This window comes from Macaca nemestrina, chromosome 4, assembly GCF_043159975.1.
Source record: "Macaca nemestrina isolate mMacNem1 chromosome 4, mMacNem.hap1, whole genome shotgun sequence".
NCBI classification, from domain to species: domain Eukaryota; kingdom Metazoa; phylum Chordata; class Mammalia; order Primates; family Cercopithecidae; genus Macaca; species Macaca nemestrina.
In genome coordinates, this window is record NC_092128.1 from 62,620,790 (window position 1) to 62,647,843 (window position 27,054).

Sequence of the window (27,054 nt, forward strand, 5' to 3'; positions counted from 1 at the left end):
ATTTTAAGGAATAAAGTAAAAATCAAAATATAGTTTTGTGTTTCTTCTAATGGTAATTCTGTTATTCTTTGCCTTTGATTTACTTAAATTTTTATTATTCCCAGAAATAGAAAACCATGTACAATTTTAAGAAAAAGCAAGTTTTATGTTTTTTTTCTTAAGCTTTCACAAAACTTGTTTTTTCTTAGATTATACATGGTTTACTATTTCTGGGAATAAAACATGTTAGATACCATAAATCAGTTATGAGAGTTATTTCCTCTATTGATGGCTCATAATCAATTTTAAGATATACAGCCCAGAGTAGGATTGCTAAATTATGAACATATTGCTAATTTTTAAAATTGGCAAAGCATTACTCCCCCCTCCAACGTGAAATTCAAATATTTTAAAATACAAATTGTTAACCATGCTGAGTTAGAAATAGGATATTCTCTATTAACAAAGTAAATAAAAAATAATAGCACTCCCTCAAATGATCACAAATAGCTGATTTAATAGAGGAAACATGGTTTCCTTAGAAATTTTATGAAGATACTTGAAAAAGCAATATGAGTAAGGAATGTACATATTTGACTGGTGATATATACATGTACGTGTATGCATGTGAATGGCAGAGATTTGTATATATATGACATATACATATACATATACACAATATGCAAATGCTTTTTTTGTATTGCATCTATTGTGAAAAGGTGTTGTGTTTAATACTATATTTTAGAAGATAATTTAAAAGTACCTATGTTTAACATTTACCTTTTTTATTATTCTAAAATAATGTTTCCTTATAACTATTTTAAATATTACCAAAATAATTTAGAATATATAATTATACCATGATCCAACTTTCTCCACCCAATGTAACCAATGTAAATAATTTGGCACTGAAATTCTTTGTACAGAATGCTGCACAATGAAAAATATATATAAATATAAAGAGCACAGGCACCAGACAAATTTCCCACAGTACAAAACTGCAAAGTGTTCAGCTGGCAAACAGTACATTTTCTATTTTCAAACAATTTCTTTTTGAAAAAAAAATTGAATTAATCATTCCTAGACATTTTAAAACTTCTTTGAAATTATTTAAACTCATATACCAGTATCACAAGGCTTATTTTGCATTCTCATGGAAAGTAAACTTATGTTTGGAGAAGGTTAAATGAGATTTTCAATTTGAACTGAAATGCTATACTTCTGTTTTAAAATCTGAATCAAAAAGTAAAATTATGATATTGTTAAATATGGGTGGTAGGTATATGGATATTCATTCGTTCATTCAATTTATTTATTTATGTATTTATTTATTTAGGGACACAGTCTCGCTCTGTCACCCACGCTGGAGTGCAGTGGCTTAATCTCGGCTCCCTGCAAGCTCCGCCTCCCGGGTTCACGCCATTCTCCTGCCTCAGCCTCCCGGATCGCTGGGACTACAGGCGCCCGCCACCACGCCTGGCTGATTTTTGGTATTTTTTAGTAGAAACAGGTTTTCACCGTGTTAGCCAGGATGGTCTCTATCTCCTGACCTCGTGATCTGCCCGATTCGGCCTCCCAAAGTGCTGGGATTACAGGTGTAAGCCACCGTGCCAGCCATGGATATTCATTATATTTGTTTTCAATATGGGTATTATACACCTCTGTACTCACTATATTGTCTTAACCTTTCTATATGTTTGAAGCATTTCACAAAATAAATAGCTCTTTATACATATAAATATTTTAAGTCCCAAAACAATCAAACAATTGCTACTTCTACAAGTACCATGACAAAAGGCAGGCAAAAATGTAAGAACAATTTCACTCCATTTTCTTTCATGGAAGGAAATATGTCTATAAATATGCATCTACCCACTCACCCATATCCCCCATTATCAATGTCAACTCTGCTGTTCTACTGTGTGTTTTTCTCATTAATTTTCTTCCATAGCCTCACATGATCACCTCATAATCATGCAGCCAGACAAAATAAGAAAAATATAATTAAAGGCATAATTCTTACATGTATAGTCACTGACATTTTTCTATAAAATACCTATTACATGCAAGATCTGTATCCATATTAACTAGTTTAATTTGTAAATTTCCAGGATTAGTAATTTTCATTAACATTAATTGCTTTTATGCTTTTTAACAAGTGTCATAACCAAAGTAGTTTCAAAATAAACAATACTTATTCTTTTATTCAAATATGTATTGAGCACCTTCTACAAGGCAAATACCACTGAATAAAAGGTGCAAAAATCAGGCCGGGTGCTGTGGCTCAGGCCTATAATCCCAGCACTTTGGAAGGCCAAGGTGGGCAGATCCCTTGAAGTCAGGAGTTTGAGACCAGCCTGACCAACATGGTGAAACATTGTCTCTACTAAAAATACAAAAATTAGCCTGGCATGGTGGTGCATGCCTGCAGTCCCAGCCATTCAGGAGGGTGAAACAGGAGAGTTGCTTAAACCTGGGAGGTGGAGGTTGCATTGAGCCGAGGTGCACTCCATCCTGGGTGACAGAGCGAGACTGTCTCAAAAAGAAAACACACAAACAAAAAAAGCAGCAAATATCCCTGTCCTGATGAAGGCGATATAACAACCAAACAAGTGAATGCATACGACAATTTCAAGGTTATGGTAGATATCATAAGTGGGATTTGAACAATGAGAACACATGGACACAGGGAGGAGAACATCACACACCAGGGCTTGCTGGGGGGTGGGGAGACAGGGGGTGACAGCATTAGGAGAAATACCTAATGTAGATGATGGGTTGGTGGGTTCAGCAAACCACCATGGCACGTGTATGCCTATGTAACACACCTGCACGTTCTGCACATGTATCCCAGAACGTAAAGTATAATAAAAAAAAAAGAGATTAAAAATTATGACATAAAATCCCAATTCAAATTGCTTTAAAAAGAGAAAACAATTATCTTTAGATAATAGTCAGTGGACTATACAGATGGCAGAATTAAAGCCTCATCATATTTTCTAACAGAATTTTCTGATAGACTTGATTAAATAAAAATTTTAAGCATCACTAAACACATACAAGAAATAAATTTAAACCTGCACAAAAATTAAAGTACAATGAATGAAGAGAAGATATACTCGAAAAAAGAACTGAATAAATATTCTACATATAAAAAAAAATCTGATGATATTGTGGTGATTCTTTGCTGCTAGTTTCTCTTTTTTTCCTCTGAAAAATTTCTTGGAATGTATTTGGTTTGATTGGTAAAATTCTAAGTTTCTTTGCAATCTGAACATTGAAGCTTCATACATAGCCAGTAGGCCCTAATATTATCTTTGGACAACTATAAAATTAGAACACTACCAGACATATTTAATGTATGATGTATATCAACACTGGGACACATTTTATATTATCTTTATTCCAAAATCAAATGATTCTCTGTGGTTTATAAATGTACATGGATATATCTCTACCTAAGCAGAGTTAGGAGAGTTAGTAAAAAAAGGTGGAAAATAGGAGTCACTGTCCCTTCACAGGGAGAGAATTCTGCTTCTCTCCTAATATACCCTTGGCTTGAACAGACTCCACCCCCTCATCTTTTGTCCTTTAAATGACCACATTTATTTTAACTTTGATAAACAACACAGAAAAGATATTTGATCCATCAGTTTTTGCCCCTCATTGCTATAATACAGGTTGAAATCATTATCTATGGCTAGCACAACATAAAAAGCTTTTATCCTCTTAGGATTTTTTAGAAAGCACCTTCTTTTTATTTAATTATACTGGCCAAATCTATTGAAGGTAGAAACGATTTGTATTTCAGCACTTAACAATCTTATACTGAAAACAGCGCATTTGCAAGCCCCTGATTCAACTGACAAAAAGAAAAAAAAGCAAAGAATCTTTCCTATATATTGACCAAATGAAAAAGTCCATAACCAGCCCCAGCATTAACATCACAAACCATCTTTGATGTCAGTCAGGTCTTTCACAGCGCACTTAGGGTGAACAATGGATAGTAACACTCCCACTGCTTTCTCAGTTATCCAAGTTCAAAATCTCACAATATTTTTACCACATTCCCATTTATTCCGAAGTGGGTCTGGATTGCTTGTGAAAGGTTCTCTCACATTTCCAAAGCCACTGTCTCTCATTTGGCCATTATTATTCCTCAAACACTTCACATTAAGCCTGTTTAATACGATCACACCCCTTCTAACCTCAATGCCTCAATGAAAAGTAAAAATTTTTTACAAGAAATTTAACGTATATAATTCTGTTGGTGTTTATGGTAGTATTTATGTAATTCTGTAATTTCCAAGGCTGTATCTCCCCAAAGACTCAAAACAACAAACTGTAAAGACTTACTCATAGTAGTCTTTCTATTAATCTCCAGTGTATAAATGACACTTTAAGCATCAGTTATGTTCATAAACATTTTTTGAACTGGTTTGAATTAAACAAATTAATTTAAAATGTTTAACTGCGCTCTGTGTTTACTGTGAATCTCCCACTGTTCAGCCAACCTGTACAGCATTCTCAAGATGCATGCCATTCTCCATAGAACCCTACTTTGTACCTTAGGCCACTGAAAACCTATTCTCATTTTGATTCAGATTGAAGAGTCTCTCATAATTACAACATCTGCTAGCCATAAATATTTTTCCTGCCTGGAGATAATCACTGTTTTGTTTCACTTCCAAAATTAAACCTTTATCTCCAATACTGAGTAGAGACATACCTGCCACAGATACTTTCTGCCAGTTACACAGAGTACCTATAATACACTTGGTCCCTTCGTTCTGCGTGATTGGGTTTTCATCTTCTAGAGCCATAAATGAAAACCTTAGATGATTTTAGTCCTTATCACTTCCTCCCCATGCCTGATTCACAGAAGATGGAGAAGTCAGACAGACAATCTCTGCAGCTATGCCTGATTCACAGAAGATGGCTTCCACAAAGATTTCCTAAACAACTTCCCAAGTGCCCTGTCAAAAGTGGCACTGCCTCTCCAACATTATACTACCATCCACATCCATTTGACAAATAGTGGAAGAAATGGAATAAACTCTACCAGGAGAGCCTACAACCATATCAATGTGTCCTGAAATGACTCTTACTTCAATGTGCAAACATTAAAAGGAAAGAATCCAACTGTCTTAGATAGATTTGTCAAGCCTGAACTTTTCCTAAATTCTAGATTTTGTATGACAAATAAGGAAAAATAGTCATCTTTGCTTTCCCTACCTATAGCCTTACTTACAGAAGGTGCACAAATGAAATTCAAGGTGTGAAGATACAACTGTTTAATGAGCTATTTAAACTCAATTATCTCTATGGAAAGAAACAAAAGAAAGGCATAAAAGTATTTGTTCCTTTAGTCTTCTCATTTAATATGCTATATAAATGGGGGTAAGAAGATGATCAGACAGGATTTCTGCTTATTCTGAGGCCACTGTGTATTCTAATGTGGATCTGCATATAATTCCAACACACCTGTCTGCTTAATTCAATTCCTGCAGTTATATTTTGTTAAGGTTTTGTTATGTATGAGAGATGTCAAATATAGTAATACAAGTTCATTGGCTAAAGCCTTTGATACATAATCATAAGCACCCTATTTATATTTTTCAAGAAGTACTACTTGAAGGTTTAATTGTGAACTTCACATAAAGAGTATCAATTAATGGTGCCACTTTGAAAATAAAGTATCAAAGTTATTGATTACCAAAAAATTATATTCTGATTTTTAAGAGTGTATCTTCAATAATGACTCAAAATAATCAACTTGATACATCTAAGCAATGAAGTGAATTGATAGATTTGGGGGTTTCAGAACTAAAGCATATTCCTGCTCAGAATTATTATTAATTTACTAAGATTCAAAACAGAATGGAAGCCCTTTCCCCCTGCCACACACATACACAATTCCAGAAAGCATAATGACTAACATCCTCTCTTCTATGTAACTCTAACTGGAAAATTTAAACACATCTACATAATATTCATAATATGATCTCTGCTCAATTACATAGCAATACTACTTGGAATAATGAAACATCAAAAGAACAAACACAATGTTAGGAATTTATATTTGCTCCTTTTCGTACTGTTCACATCAGCTGTTAAATACATTTTCTTCAATCGTGCTCTTTTCCTGTCTTTGTACAATGGAACCTGTTGGGCTCTTACTTTTAAATTCATCACAACTAAACTTTTCTGCAAACCATAACATCTAAATGGACTATTTACTCCATCAAAGCAGTATTCCCATCCTCTCTTACCTGAGTCATGATTCCCAGTCAACTTTGGGCTCCTCTCACATTTACGTAAATGCTATCCATCTTTTACAATCCACATTGAATTTCCTCTTTTGTCATGTATTATTCCATCATCAATGAACATCTGCTGTTTTTCAACTATCACAGTACCATTATACCCTGAACCACAGCGTTTAAATTCAAATATGTAGTGGTTTACAGTATTTTCCAATTGTTTCCTCTTGTCTCCTCATATAAACTTTTAAAAGATGCAAACATGGTAGGGCATGGTGGCTCACATCTGTAATCCCAGGGCTTTGGGAGGCCAAGGCGGGCGGATCACCTGAGGTCAGGAGTCCAAAACCAGCCTGGCCAACATGGCAAAACCCTGTCTCTACTAAAAATACAAAAATTAGCCCAGCATGCTGGCATGTGTCTGTAATCCCAGTTACTGGGGAGGCTGAAGCAGCAGAATTGCTTGAACCCGGGAGACAGAGGTTGCAGTGAGTTGAGATCATGCCACTGCAGTCCAGCCTGGGAGACATAGCAAGACTCCATCTCAAAAAAAAAAAAAAAAAAAAAAAAAAGAAAAAGAAAAAAAAAGAGCAAACACTTATGCTTACTCTTACCTCTATGTTGGATACCAAGTAATTTTTAGATATTATTTAATGGCAAACTCTGCAAAAGGCTTTTCTCCTATTTCTCATCATATTATTTTAAAATACTTATTGAAGACCTTCAATTACTTTGAATACCAAAAATACATAATACAACCAGACTAAAGGTTTTAAAAATCAGTATTAGGAAGATGAAATTGAGATAAGGCTTGATAACAGATTATGTTTTCTGCTACTCAAGGACTGCTCAAGCCACCTGAGCTCCCCCACAGAGGCACTTAGTCCCCAACAGCAGTTTGGATTCAGATGACTCACTCACTGTAGTCGACATCTTTAGCTATTCATATTCATGCATAACTTATTTTGGTTAAAAACTAGACAATAGCATTCCTCAGAACTGTGACGGCATACTCAGCAACTTAATAAAACAATTTTCTTTAAAATAATACATCTAGAAATTGAATGGATATCTCCTCTCTGAAATTGCATGGATTACAATTTCTGCTATGTAATTCAGTAGCCATAAACAAACTTTGTAAAACATAAACTAAATACGCCCTCTTTTCACCATAATAATGCTAACTGAATGCTAGCAATAACATTTCTAAATAATTACAAATAGGATCAAGTGATAAAAGCATATTTTAATATGTTTGTCAGGATTGCCCTCCCCCCAGCAAAAAAAAAAAAAAAAAAAAAAAAAAAAAAAAAAAAAATGACACTTTCACCAAAGCACAATATACAAAATAATTACAGTACACGGATATGAAAGTGTATCCATACTGTATCACAATTACACAAAGAGAGGAGGATCTCAAATCAGTAAACTGGACTTACATACATTATGCATTAACACTTCTAAACTGCCTCTCATGCGGTGAATTCAAACCTTTACACCTCAGTTGATTAACACACACCTAGGTCTACCACAAAATATTGCAGCCTGTGATCCAAGGGTTCCAATTAGACAGTGTTTTGTGTAAGTATCTGAATAGTTTACTGCATTGTCCTCTTATTATTTCATTTAGAAATAACAAAAGATTACATTGGGGAAAAGAATCAAAGGTTTAAATATGAACTCATTCTATATGCTGATAGCAGCATATCTTTAAATCAGATACTCACTAGAATTAAGCCAATTACTTGCATGTTGACTTGAGAAGGAAATAAACATATTTTTAAAAATATATGAAATCACTGGGTGCAGAGGCTCATGCCTATAATCTGCACACTTTGGGAGGCCAAGGGGGGCAGATCACCAGGGGTCAGGAGTTCAAGATCAGCCTAATCAACATGGTGAAACCCTGTCTCTACTAAAAATACAAAATTAGCCAGGTGTGGTGGCACATGCCTGTAATCCCAGCTACTCAGGAGGCTGAGACAGGAGAATCGCTTAAACCTGGGAGGCAGAGGTTGCAGAGAACTGAGATCACGCCATTGCACTCCAGCCTGGACAACAAGAGTGAAACTCCATCTCAAAAAAAAGATAAAAATATATGAAATCCTTAAATATATTAAGGCTTCTATAAAAAGAATGTTCATAAGGAACTTTTAGCTTATTTTAGCTCTGTGAATAGACACTCCTTACAACTGTCAATTATTAAAATTTTACATAGATATATGTATAACCATTTAATAGTATATTTAGGAAAAATCTGATTTTAACATGATTAATCTGCATTACATTATTTTCAAAAATGTTTTACAAATCTTACCTACATTTTTCGTTGTAATTTATTTCCTTCTGTCTATTTCTTTAAGCCATTTACAGGATAGATTAACTATCCTGTCAATAAGTTAAAAACTTTAAATAAATTTAAAAAGATCTACACATTAAAAATTTTCCCCAAAAGTACAATTACAGAACCCTAATCACATGTTCACATAATAAAGCCTGCTACTTGATTTCTTTAAATTGTGTTGCATAAGTAGAAATCTGTTCATAAGAGTTGTTTTAAGTATTCAACTGGTAATGCTTACTTTGCTGAACAAAGAGAAGTGCCATATTTCTATAAATTGTATTGCAAGTGATTTTTTTTATTAGAGAGAAAGAAAGAATAGGAAAGGTACTTTACTACTTTATATTGAAGTGAGAACTGATCTCATCTATATGTACTTTTTCATATTCTCCTTTACAAACAAGATTCCATCTTAAATTGCTAAGCATTTGGTTCTCTTTTTAGACTCTGAATTCTACTTCTGACAGTGGCCCGTTAAAGTTATGACCTTCATCATCTCTAGTCTCAATTTTGAACAGAGTGGCCTGCTCAGAGTAGGAGTTCACAGCTTTCTTAGAGAGCAAAGAAGTATGAATCAATATAAGACTCTGGTTTGGACAGAAGTATGTATGAAGGCAAAAAACAAGTACTCTTAAACCTTGATTTTTTTAAACTAAGTATTCTGAAAATATCCCTGCCAAGAACGTTAATTTCTTTTTAACTTTAAGGATATGTAAATATACACACATGCATACACTTGCCATAACCCAGAAATTTAGAAAATGGTATCAAATAATGGAACCAAATAATCCAATCAAGGACAATGTGATCTCCCATAAAAAGGTAATAAATTTTGGGTCAGCAAATCTCACTTCTTGTATGGGATCCATTACCAAGTAATTCTGTGACTGTGCAAAAGTCATTTAAATTCTTAAACCCAGTTTTCTTATCTACCAATGGAGTCAATAATGATGGTCCTATCCCTATCTGCCTATTAGAATGTTATAAAGATTTTTATCAGTAGTGGTAATAGTGCTAATAGTAATAACAATGAATGTTTACCTATAATTTTAATTTCAGAGCCCTTCCACTTATATTGCCAAATGTGATTTTTAGCTAATGAATATTCTTGCATTACAAATAATGAAACTAAACACTTAAAAAAAATAGTCACCTGACCAAATCACACAACAAATAAGTAGCTGATCTAGGTAGGATTCATACCCACGTTGCCCAAGTTTAAAATCTCATATTTTCCAGTTTTCCAAAGCACCATCTTATGATTAATTGATCAAGAAACATGGCAGATTTCAAAATACTATAATATGAACTCTGATTTTCTTAATCTCTTTACTCATCTTTAAAATGTGGATACCACCTCATTAAAAGAGCATAAAATGATGAAATGCATATAAAGTGCCTAGTGCACAGTTTGAAATGCACGGTGTTCTAACTACAATCTCTCTTCCCTGTGACAAGAGACCAAACTCCTTTCTTATTGAAGTAAGATAAGATAAAGACAAGAAACATTGTTTGTAGTGAAAATGTTGCTTCCTTATCAAAGGTAACAAGACGTACTTTTCAGTGAATTCATAGTCATGTCACTAAGAGTGGACATATGTGAGAGGCAGAGCTAGGACCAGAACCCATATTGATTGACACCTTACTGATGCACTTCATACTATTATTACTTTAAGGATAACTAGTATAGACTTCTAATAGATTATTTACCTCTTTATCTTCAATGTAATAATATATTTGAATCATTTCTAAATGTAGCTCATGTATCTAAACTAAAATTAAGATACCAAGAGAATTTAGTTATAAATTAAAGATGTGAAATAGGGAACTGTTAGATATGTGTGCTTTCTCAAGGAATATAAACAATGAGCAAGTTACCCCAATACTATATTCAGCTTACTGATCCAATAAATTTTTTTTTTTTTTTTGAGAGAGAGAGAATTTCACTCTTATCGCCCAGGGTGAAGTGCAGTGGCACAACCTAGGCTCACTGCAACCTCCGCCTCCCGGGTTCAAGTGATTCCCCTGCCTCACTCTGACTCTAGAGTAGCTGGGATTACAGGCACCCACCACCATGCCCAGCTACATTTTTTTATTTTTAGCAGAAACAGGGTTTCACCATGTTGGCCAGGCTGATCTCAAACTCCTGACCTCAGGTGATCCACCCACCTCAGCCTCCCAAAGTGCTGCGATTACAGGCATGAGCCACTGTGCCTAGACCCAATAAATGATCTTAACCGTGGGTACCTGCCTTCACAGCAGAACATCTGTTCCTACCAAGCTAATAATACATAACAACAGGCTTACTAGACATTATGAAAGTTGGCTCTCCAGAAAGATACCTGAAACATCTAGTCATTTAAAAGCTGAAAGTAAAAAAAAAAAAAAAAAAAAGCTTTGGTTCTAATGATTAAATTTATATATGTATATAATATTAATATTACATATAATGTATATGCCTAGGTGTATATTAAAATATAAATCCAGGGAATATGCAAATTGCATCACATCAAAGATGAGAGATAAACAAATATAGTGTTTGTAAACATAATTAAACAATACATATTTTTAAATGATTGAATTATATTTAATTTCATTAGAAAACTACTTTAAATAAAGGTAAATTCATTTTGTTATAATTAGGATATTCTCACTTTAAATAGTATGAACAATACCATAGAGATTATCAGAGAACTGCAAAAAAACCAAAATACTTTGTTTTCCAAAAAACCTTATGCATAGAATCTAGGTACTTTATTTTTCTCTATTGGCTTCATGCAAACATTAGGACCAGTTAAAGCGTACATGGCTGTGACAAGCAAAGAATGAACAAAGAAACTGACCAAACTTGGCATCAAAGGCTTAAAATATTTCAAATCCTCATTGTTATTTGGAATGAAAAATTCTTGACATTTCACCAAGAAGAATACCAAGGCTGAAGATGTAAAAATGAAGAATCAAGTCCTTTAGCCCTTTATATCATATACTTGTTTAAGCATTTGATGATTTAGAGTTTTTAAATTATACCAGTGTTAATTTTAGTTATAACATGAATTTTAAAAATAAAAAAAATAGTGCATAAATGTATGACATAAAAAGTAAAATCCTCCCTCACTACTACCAAATCTTACTTTCAGGAATCAGTCAATATCAACTTTTGCTTTTAGTTTTTCTTGTGGTTGCCATTAGAATATCAAATAGCAGGTTTTGATTTTATTTTTTATATATAAATTAAAAATCTAATATATTTTTACCTTGTTATCCAAGGTGAATTTTTTCATAAGACAACATTATACTATTACCTGTTTTTAGGAATAGAAATAGCTCCTTATGCTGTGGATTTCTTAAAATGCTCATTCCTCTACATCCACATTTCTCTACATCCACATTACAACAGGCAGGAGTGAAGAAGACAGCTCAGAGTTATCCACACTCTTGGGTACATTCACACCTTTTCCTTCCTTAGTACCCTCACCCTTGACCCACAGCCTCAGTTAGGACTACAGCCACCGATTAGAATTTTAGTCACCATTAAAAATTCTAGACTGCCAAGTAACTCATCAATTTCAGACTGTAATCACCCAATAGAAGGGAGTGAGGGAACCCTACAACCCAACCCCATCCCTCTCTTGGAACATACTACAATCGTCCCCTACTTCAATTTTCTTCATAACACATTGACATCTGTCTCACCATATGTTGTATTTATTTGTGACTCTTACTAGAATACACGCTCCATAAGGGAAGGATTTTGCCAACTTTGTTCACTCTTGTATTCCCAGAGTCAAGAACATGCCTGAAGTATGGTAGATGCTAAGTAAGTAAATACGTTTTTTCTTTTGTTTTTTAACTCTATAATCTGGGAAAATTCTAGGTCCTTATTTTTCAGACCATTAATTGAGTTCCTTTTGTTTACCCTCAGCCAGTCCATTGAAATTTGTGTATGTTAACTATAAAGGAAATACCTTCTTACATATCTCTCAGGAATAGTAACAATTTTCTTACATTATTTGAAGAATGAACTTTTTCCTATGGGGTTGTTATTTTTGTTATTGTTTCTATCAGTTCATGTATGTCATTCATGCGGTGTTATTGCTAAAATATCTAGTTAGGCTTTTAATCCACTCATAGGTAATCAACAGTTTTTTGTCTGTTTGTAGACAGTTCTGCTTCCCCATTTGCTCTCTACTTAGAATGAGAGAAAACAGGACGGTATCTGAGTAAGGACAGTTTTACTCTGATGGTAATAATTTAGAGCATTTGACTCACAGATGAGTAATGTTCTATTTGTTTTCTTTTTTGCAATACCCCTTTGTGGAAGAGGAGCATCACTTCCACTTCTATTCTTCCTTTTGAAGGTTCTATTTTTCTCATGGGGGCCTTTCCTCAGGCAGGTCAGCCTTTTATTTGTGGATTAATCTCTGGCTTTAGCCTGAAGGGGTTCCTCCTATATCTTGTCTTCCCAGTGAAGATTAAGAGACCAATTGTCCTTTTGTTCCTACTGCAGTTCTGCAATTTATTCTTTGATTGCTACCCACATCCCACTACTGCTTTTTATATTTTTTGATTCCAAGTTAGGGTTTCTCTGAGGTCTCCTGAGTAGACAATTGGACAGTGGTTTTCTCAGCTATTTGTCCTTTCAATTTTCTTTCTACCTTCAAGGAATTCTTCAATATACCAACTTAACATTTTTGGAGCTCTTTCACATTTCTTGGAATGACTACACTTTAAATCTTTTTAAAAGTGGGACTTGAAGATAGAGGACATGAGCATGTGTGTGCTCAGTCCTCCTTTTTAAGAGGAACTGTGTGGCAGTTTTTGCTTAGAATTTCAGGTAAAAAAAAAAGTCTTTGTGCTAAAAACAGCAAGCAACTAAAAAGAGAACATCCTCTTTTCTAAAAGTTCTTTCAGTTACTTCACCATCAGGAATGTCTTACAGGCTTTTTCTCTCCACAGATTCCAGCCTCCTGACATTTGGCATAGCTCCACTATTTTCTACCAGCTCTTCCGAACAACTTCTCTCCATTTCTCTTACTAGAAAAATAAGATGCAACAGGATTATCCACCGAAAGGTCATGGCCGGTTAAGCCATTTTATCCAACTAAAGAATTTCGGTCATTTTTTGTTTTGTTTTGTTTTTCATTAAGTGGAGAAAGTTCATATGAAAGTTGATATATGCAAGTCAAGGAGTTTTTTGTTTGTTTGTTTTAGCTCATTAAAGGTGGCTATGGATTTTTTAGACAAAATATCTGGCTTCTGCAAAAAAACTGACTCATATATTTGCCATAGTGACTAAAAAAAAAAAAAAAATGTCAAGAAAACTTTGCTTAAATCCATTTTAATCTCTAACATTTGGTTTATTTTCAACATTCTGAAAAGTGACAAGTCATTTTCACTTATTACAAAAATTAATAAGAGTTGGGAAATTTACCAAACATTAGAGACAGGCCTTTAGATCTCTGTTCCTAAATATATCTTGAGTAAGGCTATTTATCAAAAGAGAGAAAGTAAACCAACAAAAACAACATACTTCTGCCTCCAATTAGAAAGCAAATGTTCAGGTTCTTTGTCAACATGCAAGCCCAAAGAGAGGGAAAATATTAGAGAGATTTATTCAATTAATGGGCACACAAGAAGAGATGCGGCTATACACTCCACTGGTCATGGTCTAGGCATCAAAGGTCTAGGCTTGGAGCCAGTGGATTCCTAAGGCTTGTCTGGAACAGCATACATCTTGATAGCCTCCAGAGAGGGCAATTAATTTAAAGGCAATCCTCTTCACATAGATGTTTGGGTTGCCTAAAGTGCTCATGTGTGGCAGGGGCGGGTCGGGGGGTGATGATTGGTAAGTTCGGAACTAAGGGAGTAAACACGTCCCCTTCCCTAAAGCTTGTGGTTGAGTGTAGCTAATTATCCAGTCCTTCCTTCATTCCCAGACCTGGTAGTCATTAGAGAGCCATGATGGTCACAAGCAAACATAGTCATAATTCTGATAGACTGGTAACAAAAAATGTTGGAGAAATTCTTCCTTTTTCAAGGAATGGTAAATGTATCTATTTCACCCATACATCACGCAAGCAAAGAGCTACGTGCATGTAAACATCAAGTTGGAAAATAATAAATTCATGTAATTGTACCAAAGGATGTCCAGCTTCTGTCTCTATCTTGCATAGAAAAACGGTTTACTCAATCTGAATATTTGAGGGCAACTTTACCTAGAGTGTTACATCCTCTTTGGAAGATGAAGATTTACTTTTTCATGGATACATATGAAAGTTACAGTGTTTACACCACAACATAAGTGGTGGCTGTCCCCAAAATTTCACCTACCTTATCTCCTATAACAGAAGTTTAGAGTCTCTCTCTAGAGCTCTAACTTCTCAATTCTGACCGCCATATAATTTAGGATTTTGAGAAACTGGCCATTTGGTAGGCAGTATTAGAAAAGACGCCTTTCTAGAGTTCAGAATTGGAACTTTTGATTGCATTTTTTCTTAAAGGAAAAAAAATCAATGAACGTTAAAACGAAATGATATCACTAATACTATTGATCCAAAGTCTTTAGATGGCTGCCTCAGCATCTAAGAATTTATAATATTGTTATCTATGTAAAAAAGAATGTACAATAAATGTAAAGGCCAAATTTGTTTCAAATATTAAGATTATCTATTGCAATATATTGCAACTTTAAAAGAACTTCACGTATCTAAAATACTTTCTCATGCAAATTTTCAGTTAATCTTCCATTGTGTGTAGCAGAGAGCATGTTATTATTTTCATATGTCAAATGGTGCCACTGTAACAGAAAGTGTAAATGGCTTGTCCAAGTTTATTCAGTCAATAAGGAAATGCCTGCCTTTACATAGCTAGTGAGTCCCTCTACCTGCCCTTATATTCCCAGCTTCTTCCATGCTCATTTATGTGTGTTCAAATTCTTATCTTTCATATTCCCAGCTCACATACTTCACCTTTCATGAAGATAGCTCTAATATCCCCACTGATGGTGATGGTTTCTTCCTTTGACACTATAACACTTCATCTCTTTTCCTACCATAAGTAAACTGATTTGGAATCAGAATGATTGACTTCTGTTTGGGAATATACTATCTGGGTGATCCTCACAACTAAACTAACTATAGTAACTATTTGAATGCCAGCTTCCTCATTGGTATAATAGAGAAGAAACATATATGTCCATAAAATTATGAGTTTAATTTTAATAAAACAAAGGACTCTGTGAACTAGAAAGCCCTATTCAAAGTTACTTTGTATGGCAATAAATATATAGATGTTCTTTTTATGTGCAAGTTGTATTTCCCCTATGTATGGTTGAGAGAAGACTGCACATCTAACAAATATTTGATTCTCCCATAGCATTCAATAATGCTTTGTAACGAGGCATTTGATACAAATTAGTACAATCAACTATCAAATGTATATCATATTAATTGAGGTACCTTTCAAAAAGTAGGAAGCTCATCACTACCTGCTAAACGTGTAAGGCTAAAATCTGACTTCAACCTATTTCCAATCTCACTGCCCATTTCTTTTCCATCACCCTAGCTAACCTACATTTATTCTTGACTCCCTAAAATACACTCTGTACTTTTGGAGTTCCAACTTTGGGCCCAAATTATTACACTGTTTCATGTCCTATATCTATTGAAATAGTGCCCATCTTTATATGCCCAGCTCAAATGCCATTTTCCCCATGAAGTTTTCCTTAATCTCATCCCCTGGAAATGAGCACTTTCTACTCTGAAGTCCATAATATTTATTCATATCTCTCACAGCTCTTATCATCTGGTCACATATTCTATTTTCTTGTGCATGTATTATCTAGTAATTTTTAATCTGTTAAGATCAATATTCATGTTTTAGTTATCTTTATATCCCACCAAACATATAACAGAATATCTTTCACATAGTAGGTATTCAAATAATATCTGTCTTTCTTATATTGGGTGTAGAAATAGCATATACAGCTTAAATTTCTAGCTGCATATTTCTGCCTTGTAAATTGCCACAAAACCAAGACAAATCCAAACACTATAAAATGATCATCTATCATTTGAAGTCATTATTACTTCACATTCCTATAAGGAGAGTATAATATGGGGAGAAGCATATTTCACCAAAACTTAAAAAGCTACATATATGTATATATAAAAACATTTGTGTATATATATGTATATATATAAAATACTTATATTCTGATTTTCTCCATAAAATCAAATGCAGCATATTCTTATTAATTGTAGTTTTATAAATGATTATTTATTTGAAAAGTTAAATTACTCAATACTACTTTTGTTTTAAAAAGTAAGTTACTTTAGAAAACCCAAAAGTTGATATATTTTAAACCTGCATCATTTTTTCATAAGTATCACATTAACATAAATTAGCAATGATCATTATTGTTATTATCATGATATATTTCATTTATAACAAAAGTATACAAGCTTCACGTCTCAGGGATATTTAAATCACATAATCCTTCATTGCCTGCTATCAGTTACTTCCTGGGGTGCTTGCAGATGTAATGCACAGATAGTCCACTAACAGTTGTCCTCCAGACAGGCTAAATGATTTCTGTGTCTTCTCATTAAGCAGAGGCTATTAGATCTCTTTAAAAAATGAATCTCTCATATTCTCTTAGATCTTAAACCTCTTCTCTATTTATATGCTCATCATTACCTACCAAATGTGAAAAGCCAAAGTCTGACTCTAACCTATCTCCAACCTCACTGCCCATTTCTTTATACCATCTTCACTGTTTTATTCCTTAATGCCAGAGAATTTCTGAGTTTTTAAAAATGCTTTGTGTCTTCTTGTCCCTTCCCCTAAAAAGAACTCTGAATCTCTACCTATTAAAATGCTACATTATTCCAGGCCTTTTCATGCTGAACTAATATTAATACAGTCAGTTGACTTGCTGAGAACTACTCTTCTATCCTCAATCTGAATAAACAAACTTGTACTCATCTGTATCACAATTAACCCTTTTATAATTTGTTGAGTCAGAAAGTATTACCCAGTTAACCCTTGGAAACATAAGGCTACCCAGATTCAAGCCTAGGAGATATAAACTGTAATCTGAGAAGTCACCCATACATTCTGAATCTGCTCTAACAACTTCTTCCTTTTGTGAAATGATTTAATACTGTTATTAAAGACTCTCAACATGCCCTCATTTGATATATCAGAATTAGTGGCAGGGAAAAGGGATGTGCAGATTAAAAAGGATATTCAATTTTAAGTTAAAATTGTATTCAGAATTTGAAAACATTATCTACTTTTCTTTCTAACACAAATATAAATAACATTTATGAGTACCAAAATTTTGATAGGTAGGAAGACCAATGTAAAAGTCAAAGCAATGTCACTGTATGCTAAATAACAGTGTTGGTCTTACATATAGAGTGAAATGAGTAGGTGCTCATCATCTTTCAATCAATTTATATTTGTCTTATATGCCAAATTTTCAGAAATTGTGGCAATGTTTGAGGCTTCCAGTTAGAGAAATATTAAAAAAAAAAAAATTACAACTGACAGAGAACAAAACAAAGGAAGGAGGGGAGAATCCAGAGAAAGACAATGCCATCATGTCATGTATGTGTTTAGTTAAGCATCATTTGTGTAAGACAACGATATGGCTGAAGAGTATGGACTCAGTGAATAAATGCACTTACCTCCACTAAATGAGGATTGGGATTAAAACCACAGAGGCTACAGACAGTGGTTTGACACTCAGTGCATGTGTTAAAATTGGCCTTTTCTGGAACATGCAACAGAAGTTCAGTGGTATTGCAAAGAGGACAGATGGTTTTAGGGAGGCCTTGTGAAAGAGGCTGTTTTGCAGATGGAGACATTGTTGGTGGCTGCAGAGGTTTTCCTGATCCTGTTTGGCTTACTGGTTTTGTAGACTGCTGAGCCAAGGGCTTTGCTGCGCTAGGCTGTTGAGCTGAGGGTTTTGCTGAGCCAGGCTGTTGTGATGGGGGCTTTGCTGAGCCAGGCTGTTGGGGTGGGGGCTTTGCTGAGCCAGGCTGTTGGGGTGGGGGCTTTGCTGAGCCAGGCTGTTGGGGTGGGGGCTTTGCTGAGCCAGGCTGTTGGGGTGGGGGCTTTGCTGAGCCAGGCTGTTGAGATGGGGGCTTTGCTGGACCAGGCAGTTGTGAAGGAAGCCTTGTTGGGCCAGTCTGCTGGGCAGAAGGCTTTGCGGGTCCTGCCTGTTGAGCTGGAATCTTTCCTGGCCCAGCCTGCTGAGCTGGAGTCTTTGTAGGCCCAGGTGCCTTAGCTGGAGACTGTAGCCCAGATTGTTGAGCTAGGGGTTTTGGTGTCCCCACCTGCTGGGTTGGAGGCTTTGCTGGCCCTGGCTGTTGAGCTGGAGTCTTCCCAACTCCAGGAGGCTGAGCTAGAGTTTTTGGCCCAGGCTGCTCCAATGAAGGCTTCTCTGACCCAGTCTGCTGAGCTGGAGACTTAGCAGGACCAAGAGGCTGAGCTGGAGGCTTTGCTGTCCCTGGTGGCTGGACTGGGGGTTTCACTGTCCCTGGTTGTTGAGCCAGTGGCTTTGTTAGCCCTGGGGGCTGAGCTGGGGGCTTTGCAGGCCCAGGCTGTGATTTTTCAGGTCCAGGCTGCTGTGCTGGAGGTTTTCCAGGAGTTGGTTGCTGAATAGGTGGTTTGGATGGGCTTTGCAGAGAGGGTTTAACTGATTCTCCCTTTACTATGTCTGCCTGTTTAGTCTGAGGCCTGGATGCATCTCGTGGAAGTGGCAATTTTGCATGGTCTGTCTGAGGAGTCTGGGCAGGACCCTGAATTGGCTTTCCTGTACCTGGAGGTTGTGATTTAATTTTTTCTGGTTGCTGAGAAGATATTGATTTGGGAGGGCCATCCTGCTGAAGTGGATCCCTACCAGGTCCTTGCTGCTTAGGAACCGGCTTGGGTGGCTGTTGCTGTGACGGAGGTTTTGTGATTCCCTCAGGTTTTTCTTGCTCCTTCGGAACCACTTTTTGTTTCTTGGTGGTTTCTTCCTGGGATGCCTCAGAGTCTGATATCAAATCAAAAGGGTTGAATTTATTTACAACAGAGGAGACAGCACTTAAAGGGTTAACCTCTGAGAGGAAGCCAGGCATCATACTAGATTTGTGTTCTTCCTTAAAATCAGTTCTGGACTTTGATTCTTTCAAGCTAATAGTGGAAGGGCTCCTCCCAGGCAATTTCTGCTCTGACCTGAAAGTGTCTGTAGTTCTACTTTTACTGAGACCAGGTTGAGCTGGACGCCCAGGGTCCGGGGGTCTTCCTGATTGCTTTGGAGAATGACTACTATCCAACTCTTGTTTCCTAGAAGAGTTAAAAAAAAAAAAAAAAAAGTGAAAATAATGGAAATTATTTCAAATCAAAGTAATATGAAAAAGCTATTGCTTATGTCTTCAAAATTATGAATGTATAAATATTACTAAGACCCATTTTTGTAGCATCCTTTAAGTGTTCATAAAACTTTTAATACTTTTTTTTTCTTTCTTTTAATGGGTACAGATTTTCAACAAGGAGGTAAAGAAAAGAAAAAAAAATTGCTCTTATGATTGATAAAAATTAAAATATATAATTAGAAAATACTTATAATAAAAGTAATTTATCTTTGCACTTAATAGAATCTGACCTTAAAACTTAACTAAATATAGGTTTAAATTAAAACCTCAATAAATCAATGCAATGTCATATTATAAGACATACATGTTCACAGAGTGTATTTTTTCTTTTTATCAAAAGTTATGATCAAAGAAAGTCTTCCAAATGCTAGCAGCATTGAGAATTAAAAATATTCATTTTTAAATGTAGGAGTCTGCTGAGACTTTTTTAAAACTTCATTTTGAGAATTTACATGAGCTAAATAGGGAATACAATGTGAAATAAGGGGAGTTTCTGATAATGGAGTTTACATGATGTTTTCCCAGGAATGCTAAAAAGTTTATAATCTATTTAATTTTACTTGGGCTTCTAGGGATCCAGATCACTGGCCAGGAGAGACTGGGACACAGATGTGGGTACCTAAAATCCTGAGAGCCCCAGAGAGTGACTGGGGATTATCCCCATGCCACCACCTAGAAAGGCACTATTCATCAACTATTATCCTTAAAAAACTTTACAGAATAAGAATTTCTACATTCATGATTTAGACATTCTTGAGGAACAATCCCATCTTTATTCTCAAGATCAGTGTTATCTTTTTGAAAAAATAACTAATTCTTAACCCGAAATTTTTATGGGAAGCAACAATAGATGCTTAAATCGTCTTGAGATATATCTTGGTATCCATATATCTCTTTACTCAGTGTTTGTAACATCATCTCCTAATGCCATTGATCGATTATTAGTAATCTAATTTATTATTGACATTGAGATTAAATGTAGCAAGTAATTAATTTTCAAGATATAGCTTAATTCATAGACGAATATATAAGATGTGTTTTTTAAAACAGCCTTGGAAACATGATACATTTTAAATGACTATGGTTAAATAATTAAAATAGGAGTTTCTTACTTTGTATATATCTATTGTTTGAGCCAAAAGTCATATTAAATACAGAAACTTTTAAAATAATTCATATTTCATTGATAAAGTTGCAGCTAAAAGAATATTCTAAATTAGAATTATGGAGAAAATCAGATTATAAGTCTTTTGTTTGATATATGAGGCTTTTTAAATTTTGAAAAATATAAGTTTCTTTTTCATTAAAGGAAACAAGAATAAAGAAAGTAACTTAGTAGCACCTAAAATATAATATGAGAATAGAGATTTATAGGTTAATTTGGTTTAACAAAATTTATCTGCTAATGAGACATATTACAAATATTTTATTTCATAATCAATACTTCTTATGAATTAACTTTTTCCAAATTTCCTGACATAGAAATTTGAACACAGGTCAGGATGTAAGGGATAGCAGAAAGAAGCAGAGAAGCATTACTTCTAGGTAGCAAACACCTAGAAGAAAAGAAAATAATCTATAAATGGCGATGTATGCATAAAGTGATTTTCTGGTAAAAGACAAATAAGTAGATTCTGAATTTTTGCAATTTCCTCCAAGGAAAAGTTTACAAAAATACATATATTCTACCATGTCTCTGTAGTCTTTACTTAAACAGAACTAAAAGTGTTACCCTAGTTAATTCCAATAGTTCCAAGGTAGCTCTAAAATGCACTGCTACATATTTCCATTTGGAGAAAATCATTCCGAACATTTCTTTATAGCTACACTATTCAGACCTTGACATTATTCTATAAATCTTCTATATTTACTTAATATATTGTACCATTCCCTTGAAGAGCACATGCTTAGGGCTGATTACAGGTATGGCAATCCTATGAGTAATTATTAAGCATTTTGTTTAAATAACTTCCCTGTACAGAGCCCTCTAAATCTAACTTTAAGCAGAGTACCAAAAAAAAAAAAAATCTATCCTTAATTATGCTAAATTTTTATCTCTTGAAAATACTACTAAACTTATTTTAATCATTGTTTTGATATTTCACTTAATCCATCATGTCTGCAAAACACCAAAAAATAAACTTCATGAATGCCAAATATTTGTGATGATCAGAAACAGCAGAATTGAAAGCAAGCTGCTTGCACCAGGGATTATAATTGCATGTACTTCCCACAAGTATAAGTTGTACTTTACTATAGAATCCCCATTAGAAAACAGGCATACAACCCTAAAGACTGTCCTATAATTTAAACTTAGTTTTAGTTGCTGTAACTATGTAAATAAGAGTAAAACACAGAGATCTTTGAGTGGGAAATGGAAACAAAATCAAGAGAAAAAATTGTCAATACCAAACAAAAATGTAAAGGTGCTATTGTCTTTTGGTGAAATTTTGTTAGGCGTAACAGTTTTACTGTCAAAGAAAAAGTGATTAAAATGCAATCTCCGCCTTATATACTAGACTGTGAACTCCTAGACAGAAAAGATATATTTCACTTATCTTTGCATCATTAGAATCAAGCCTGGCAACTAGTAGATGAGCATTAATATTTGATGAATTAATGAATAAGTGGATGATTACCAATGAGTGAACCAAGGAATAAATATATCATGTATTTGTTTTACTTTAATGTTTCTTGAATTGCTTTCACTTAAAAATTCTTCTACAGGCCTTCTGAGATATAAATGGATAAATTCCATATTCTTTTTAGAACCTGGATTTGGCCTACACCTTTAGGAAGAAGCCCAGTAGAGGAGGCTGAAAGTAGTAAAGAAAATAATCAGTTCAGTTAGAATTCTTATTAAATATTCTACTAATCAGAGAAGTTTTTTCAATAAAGCCCTTCTCGTATGATATATCTGGAACTGTAAATAGAATGAGTAGAAAAAGTAATGAAAGTGCACTTCTCTGGGTATAAAATGAATAAAAAATCCACGAGCATTTCATTTGTAACCTGTCATCTACTGCTAGCTTGTAACTACCTGTATTTAGTACTGTCTCCCTTTTCATTTTACTATTGTCATCCTTAGAATTTTTCTTTCAAATTGTCAGCAGAAAACAAAATATTTCCCCTAAGATGAGGAAAACATATATGCAAATGTAGGAATGTAAAAGTATCTGAGGTAATAAAATCTTTTATAAATGGAACACAACAAGCAGTGACACTTGACAGTGCTGAGTCACACAAAATTTTATAAATTAGAAATATAAGCAACTTTGGGACTATCTGTTAATTTATATATATTATATAAATGAATATCTATGCATTTATGCTCTAAGTGCCAGGATATAAGGACTAAGAGAAGCTAAGTGACTAATTCAAGGTCATAAAACTAGTTAGTCACAGAAATCTGGTATCCTCACTCCTGGTTTGTGGGAGGAGGAGGTGGTTTACACTCCATTGAACTGATTTTTCCACATGCAAAAGAAAATTCACATATCACAATAACCGAAAAACAATGTACAATTCAACAATTTGCCTGTAGCCATCAGTGACAGTGTCATCCACTGTTGATATTAATATTACCACTCTTTATATTTGTAGGGTTCATGTAAATTACAACTCAAACAAAAACATTCATGTCAACTTTTAATTGATCCTCAATGGACTCTCTAAGACAGGTAAGATAGGTATTATTAGCCTTATTTAAAGGCAAGGAACATGAGACACATTGACTAAGAAGTATTTGTAATTTGCTGAGTTGGTTAAAGTCAATAGGATAAAAACTCATGCTCTCAGTCTTTATTTTTAAGATTCTACGTTCAATTCACACCACTTAAATGCTTAAAGCTTCAACTAATTTGTGTATGCCTTCCTATATTAATTAAATTTACACAACTCTATAACTTTAAAAGTCTAAGTGATAAACCAAATGTTGCTTTGGTTATCATACATAGGGAAAACAACTTTAAAAAGTTATGTACATTTTATAGAAATCTTTCAGTAAAATTTAAGAGCAAGTTGCAAAAGTAAGAAAATTATTGTTTATTTTTTAGTATTTGGATAAAGTTTTCACCAATAACTGTTTGGGCCACACACTACCTATTGATAAGATTTCCACCCTAACAAAATTATCAGTAGAGAGCTTTAAAAGTATACTATCTGATACAAATACTGCATGAAGCAACAGTTTAATAGGTGGAAATAATGTTTCTCAGCCACCCTCTGAACAGAAGAAAAGTTAGAAATCTAGAAATCAAAGATCTCACTGTAACTGGTATTGTTAACCAGCATGATAAACCTGTTGCTTGTGTCTCTTAGGAAAAAATATAAAAGATCGGACATACAGTTCTAAAAGGCTAATAAAAGTATTGTACCTTGTTATTATCCTGTGAAAGTCTAGTGAATGAACGCTAATTATTTTTTCCTAGTCAAGTTTTCATCAAGTAGAGGAAAACAGTACATACATATCATAAACTGGATAAGAGAACAAGAAAGACTTTTTCCAAAGAAATAGCCCCATAGATTTCATAGTTTAAAAATACAGAAAAACATACTTAACATAAAGGGGCTAGTTTTCACTAGTACTAGCGGTTTCAAGATAAATAGGCTTTTTACCTGGCAGATTTTAAGCATTTAAGATTTTATGTGAAAATACTGTCACTACCCATAAAACATTTTACATTTCTCCTATGATTTGGTAAAATTATGCTTACGTGATAGTGACTAAGTTTTTTTTTAATCATTTTATAAAGTAGAGGATAAGGACATACACCTATATATCCAGGTCTTTCGTGCTTACAATACCTCAAATGAAAATTGTAGGTTTCCCTTCAGTTGTCATAAAAGAGAAATTGTTTCAGGACCACGGACAGAAAACTGTTCTCTACTAGAGGGTGCAAAGTTAAAGGGTTTGTTTACCATAAGAAAGGCAAGGCAGGCACAATGATTATACCCTCTTAGTACTCTAATTAGAAAACAACTAATCTATTGGGATGAAGGAAAATGGAGAGTTACAAGCGGAAATGAATACGTTCATATTACTGATTAGCTCTTATACTTGCCATTTATTTGCTTTGTTTTTAAAAGTATGTATTCAAAATTATTTTCTAAGGTAATAAAATTCACATGTTCTTCCCTAAACTGAAGGCCACTTTTGCATAAAAAAGAGCAGTGGCTTAAAATAGCATATGCTAATTTAGAAATACATGTACAGCACCTGCTCTGCTGTGACCAAACCATCTGTTTAATGCCACACATATTTTAGGGTTCCTCAATTAATATAAAAGGTATATTCATTATATTCCTTCTACCTAAACAGCTTCTGCTCTCCTCTGGGGGTGGGGTGGCGAGAGAGGACAAATCACCTACAATGGGATTAAAGTATTGTTACAGAAATATTTAGACATCATTCACAGAGAAAAAAACCCCGCAATGGCCAAGAGGTTTACACAGAGACAGGTAAACACCCAGCTCTATCTATTTCCCAACACGTCCGTGTTGTATTAATGGAAGACTTCCAGATTAGTAAAACACTGGAGGGCGTCTCTCCACGCCATCCTAGAGGGAAAGGGCTCCAAAAGGCCAAAAATCACAACCTAAAATCACAGTTCCAAGAATGTAACCCTTGACTATCCCACCAGAAACTCTACAATGCATCATTTTTATTCCGCCCATCAAAAGGCTTAGGATATCTTTATGACCACCCCATTGGGGAGAATAAAATGAACGGAGGCGACATATATGTACCGCCGTGCTGGCACATACGGACTGGCACATATGTGCACGGGAAGCTGTACATATATGCCCGGACATATACATCATGCTGTGCATGCCTGTGCATGGAAGGCGACTCCGCAGCGGCCGGGGGGACGCTTCCCTTGGGCAGCCCCTGCGCCCTTGACATGACAGCGGCGATCTGTCTCCTCTCCTCTTCGCTCAGCTGGCTCAAATCCGCTTCCATGCCGGCCGGTATCGCGGTGTGCGAGGGGCTCCCCGCCCCGCTAGCCCCTCCTCCGGCTGCTGCGGCCGCCGCCAGCCCTTCCGGGAGCCCTTCCCCTTCCAAGCTCGCCTCGTTGCCCATGGCTCAGGGAGACTCGGGGCCGCCGCGCTCCCTCCTCGCGCCGCGTCCTAGTTGAGAAGCCCGCGGCCAGGGGAGCAGTCAGAGCCGGGGTCCGCCTCGGGGCGTGCAGGCAGTCGAGTCCCCGCACTCCGGACCAGGCACTGCCTCCCGGAACGCCAGGAGGGAGTTAGTCCTGCTCGCAGGTAACGCCCGCTGCCGGTGCCTCCTCCATGTTGGACAGCGCCAGGCAACCTTTGCAGAAGACGCCTCCTGGACGCCGCCTCGGCGCCCGGAGCCGGGGAGAAGCAGATCTGAGCAGTGCCAGCCGGGCGCCGTCCGCCCCTCCCACCGCGCACCGCCTCCTCGCCCGCGCCCTCGCAGTGCGCAGGCGCCTCTCGGAACAGGTGATGCCCGCGGCCCACGTCCACCCCATCCTGCGTCGCTCCGGATCCTTCCTCGCTATCAGCACCGATTTAAAGGAGCCCAGTGAACCCTTGGCTAAAAACGGAAGAAACAGGCGACGTTTCTTTCAGGCATATTTCAGGATGCCTCAACTTGAGTTTTAGCTTTCTAGACTCCTAGATTTAAAGGGGGCGGGAGGGGCAGGAGAGGAAATGTCTGTTTTCAGCTTTGGCTCTTGGGATTTGTAGTTTCATTTATTTTCTTTAAAAGAAGGTTTTAAAACATTCTAGGAAAGGGTTCGAGTAACTGAAGATTAGCAAGAGAGACCCTGATACCTTTAAGGCACATTTCCCAAGGGAGCTAAGAATGGCCCTTTTCATTTAGAACTTTCACAGAACAATTCGATTGTCAATTAGATTATTTTAAATGATACAATATTAGTAAGCAGCTAAGGTTTTGAGTGCTTATAACTTGTTCTCTAAAGGGAGGGACTACACAATAATAAAAGTTTACGGGAAGTTGTGGACGTGGGGTTCTGCAGTAATATCCAGATTGTAAAAATATTAAAATGTTTTAGTATGA

The 27,054-nt window shown here is 35.6% G+C and overlaps 1 protein-coding gene across 8 annotated transcripts in view; it reads right to left on the reverse strand.

The window, feature by feature from the left end:
• Positions 1-26,408, reverse strand: part of LOC105475406 (piccolo presynaptic cytomatrix protein) — a 406,277-nt gene extending 379,869 nt beyond the window's left edge. For 6 of the 8 annotated variants that reach the window (XM_071094749.1, XM_024790856.2, XM_071094748.1 and 3 more), the window contains exons 1-2: positions 25,844-26,403; positions 18,276-19,920 (exon numbers count right to left, since the gene is read on the reverse strand). In XM_071094749.1, the coding sequence (XP_070950850.1) occupies positions 18,276-19,920; positions 25,844-26,091 (1,893 nt within the window). In that variant the 5' untranslated portion in view covers positions 26,092-26,403. Of the gene's footprint in view, positions 1-18,275; positions 19,921-25,843 lie in introns of all 8 variants that reach the window. The other 2 variants (XM_071094750.1, XM_071094751.1) reach the window with 1 other exon arrangement.
• Positions 26,409-27,054: the final 646 nt, after the last annotated feature.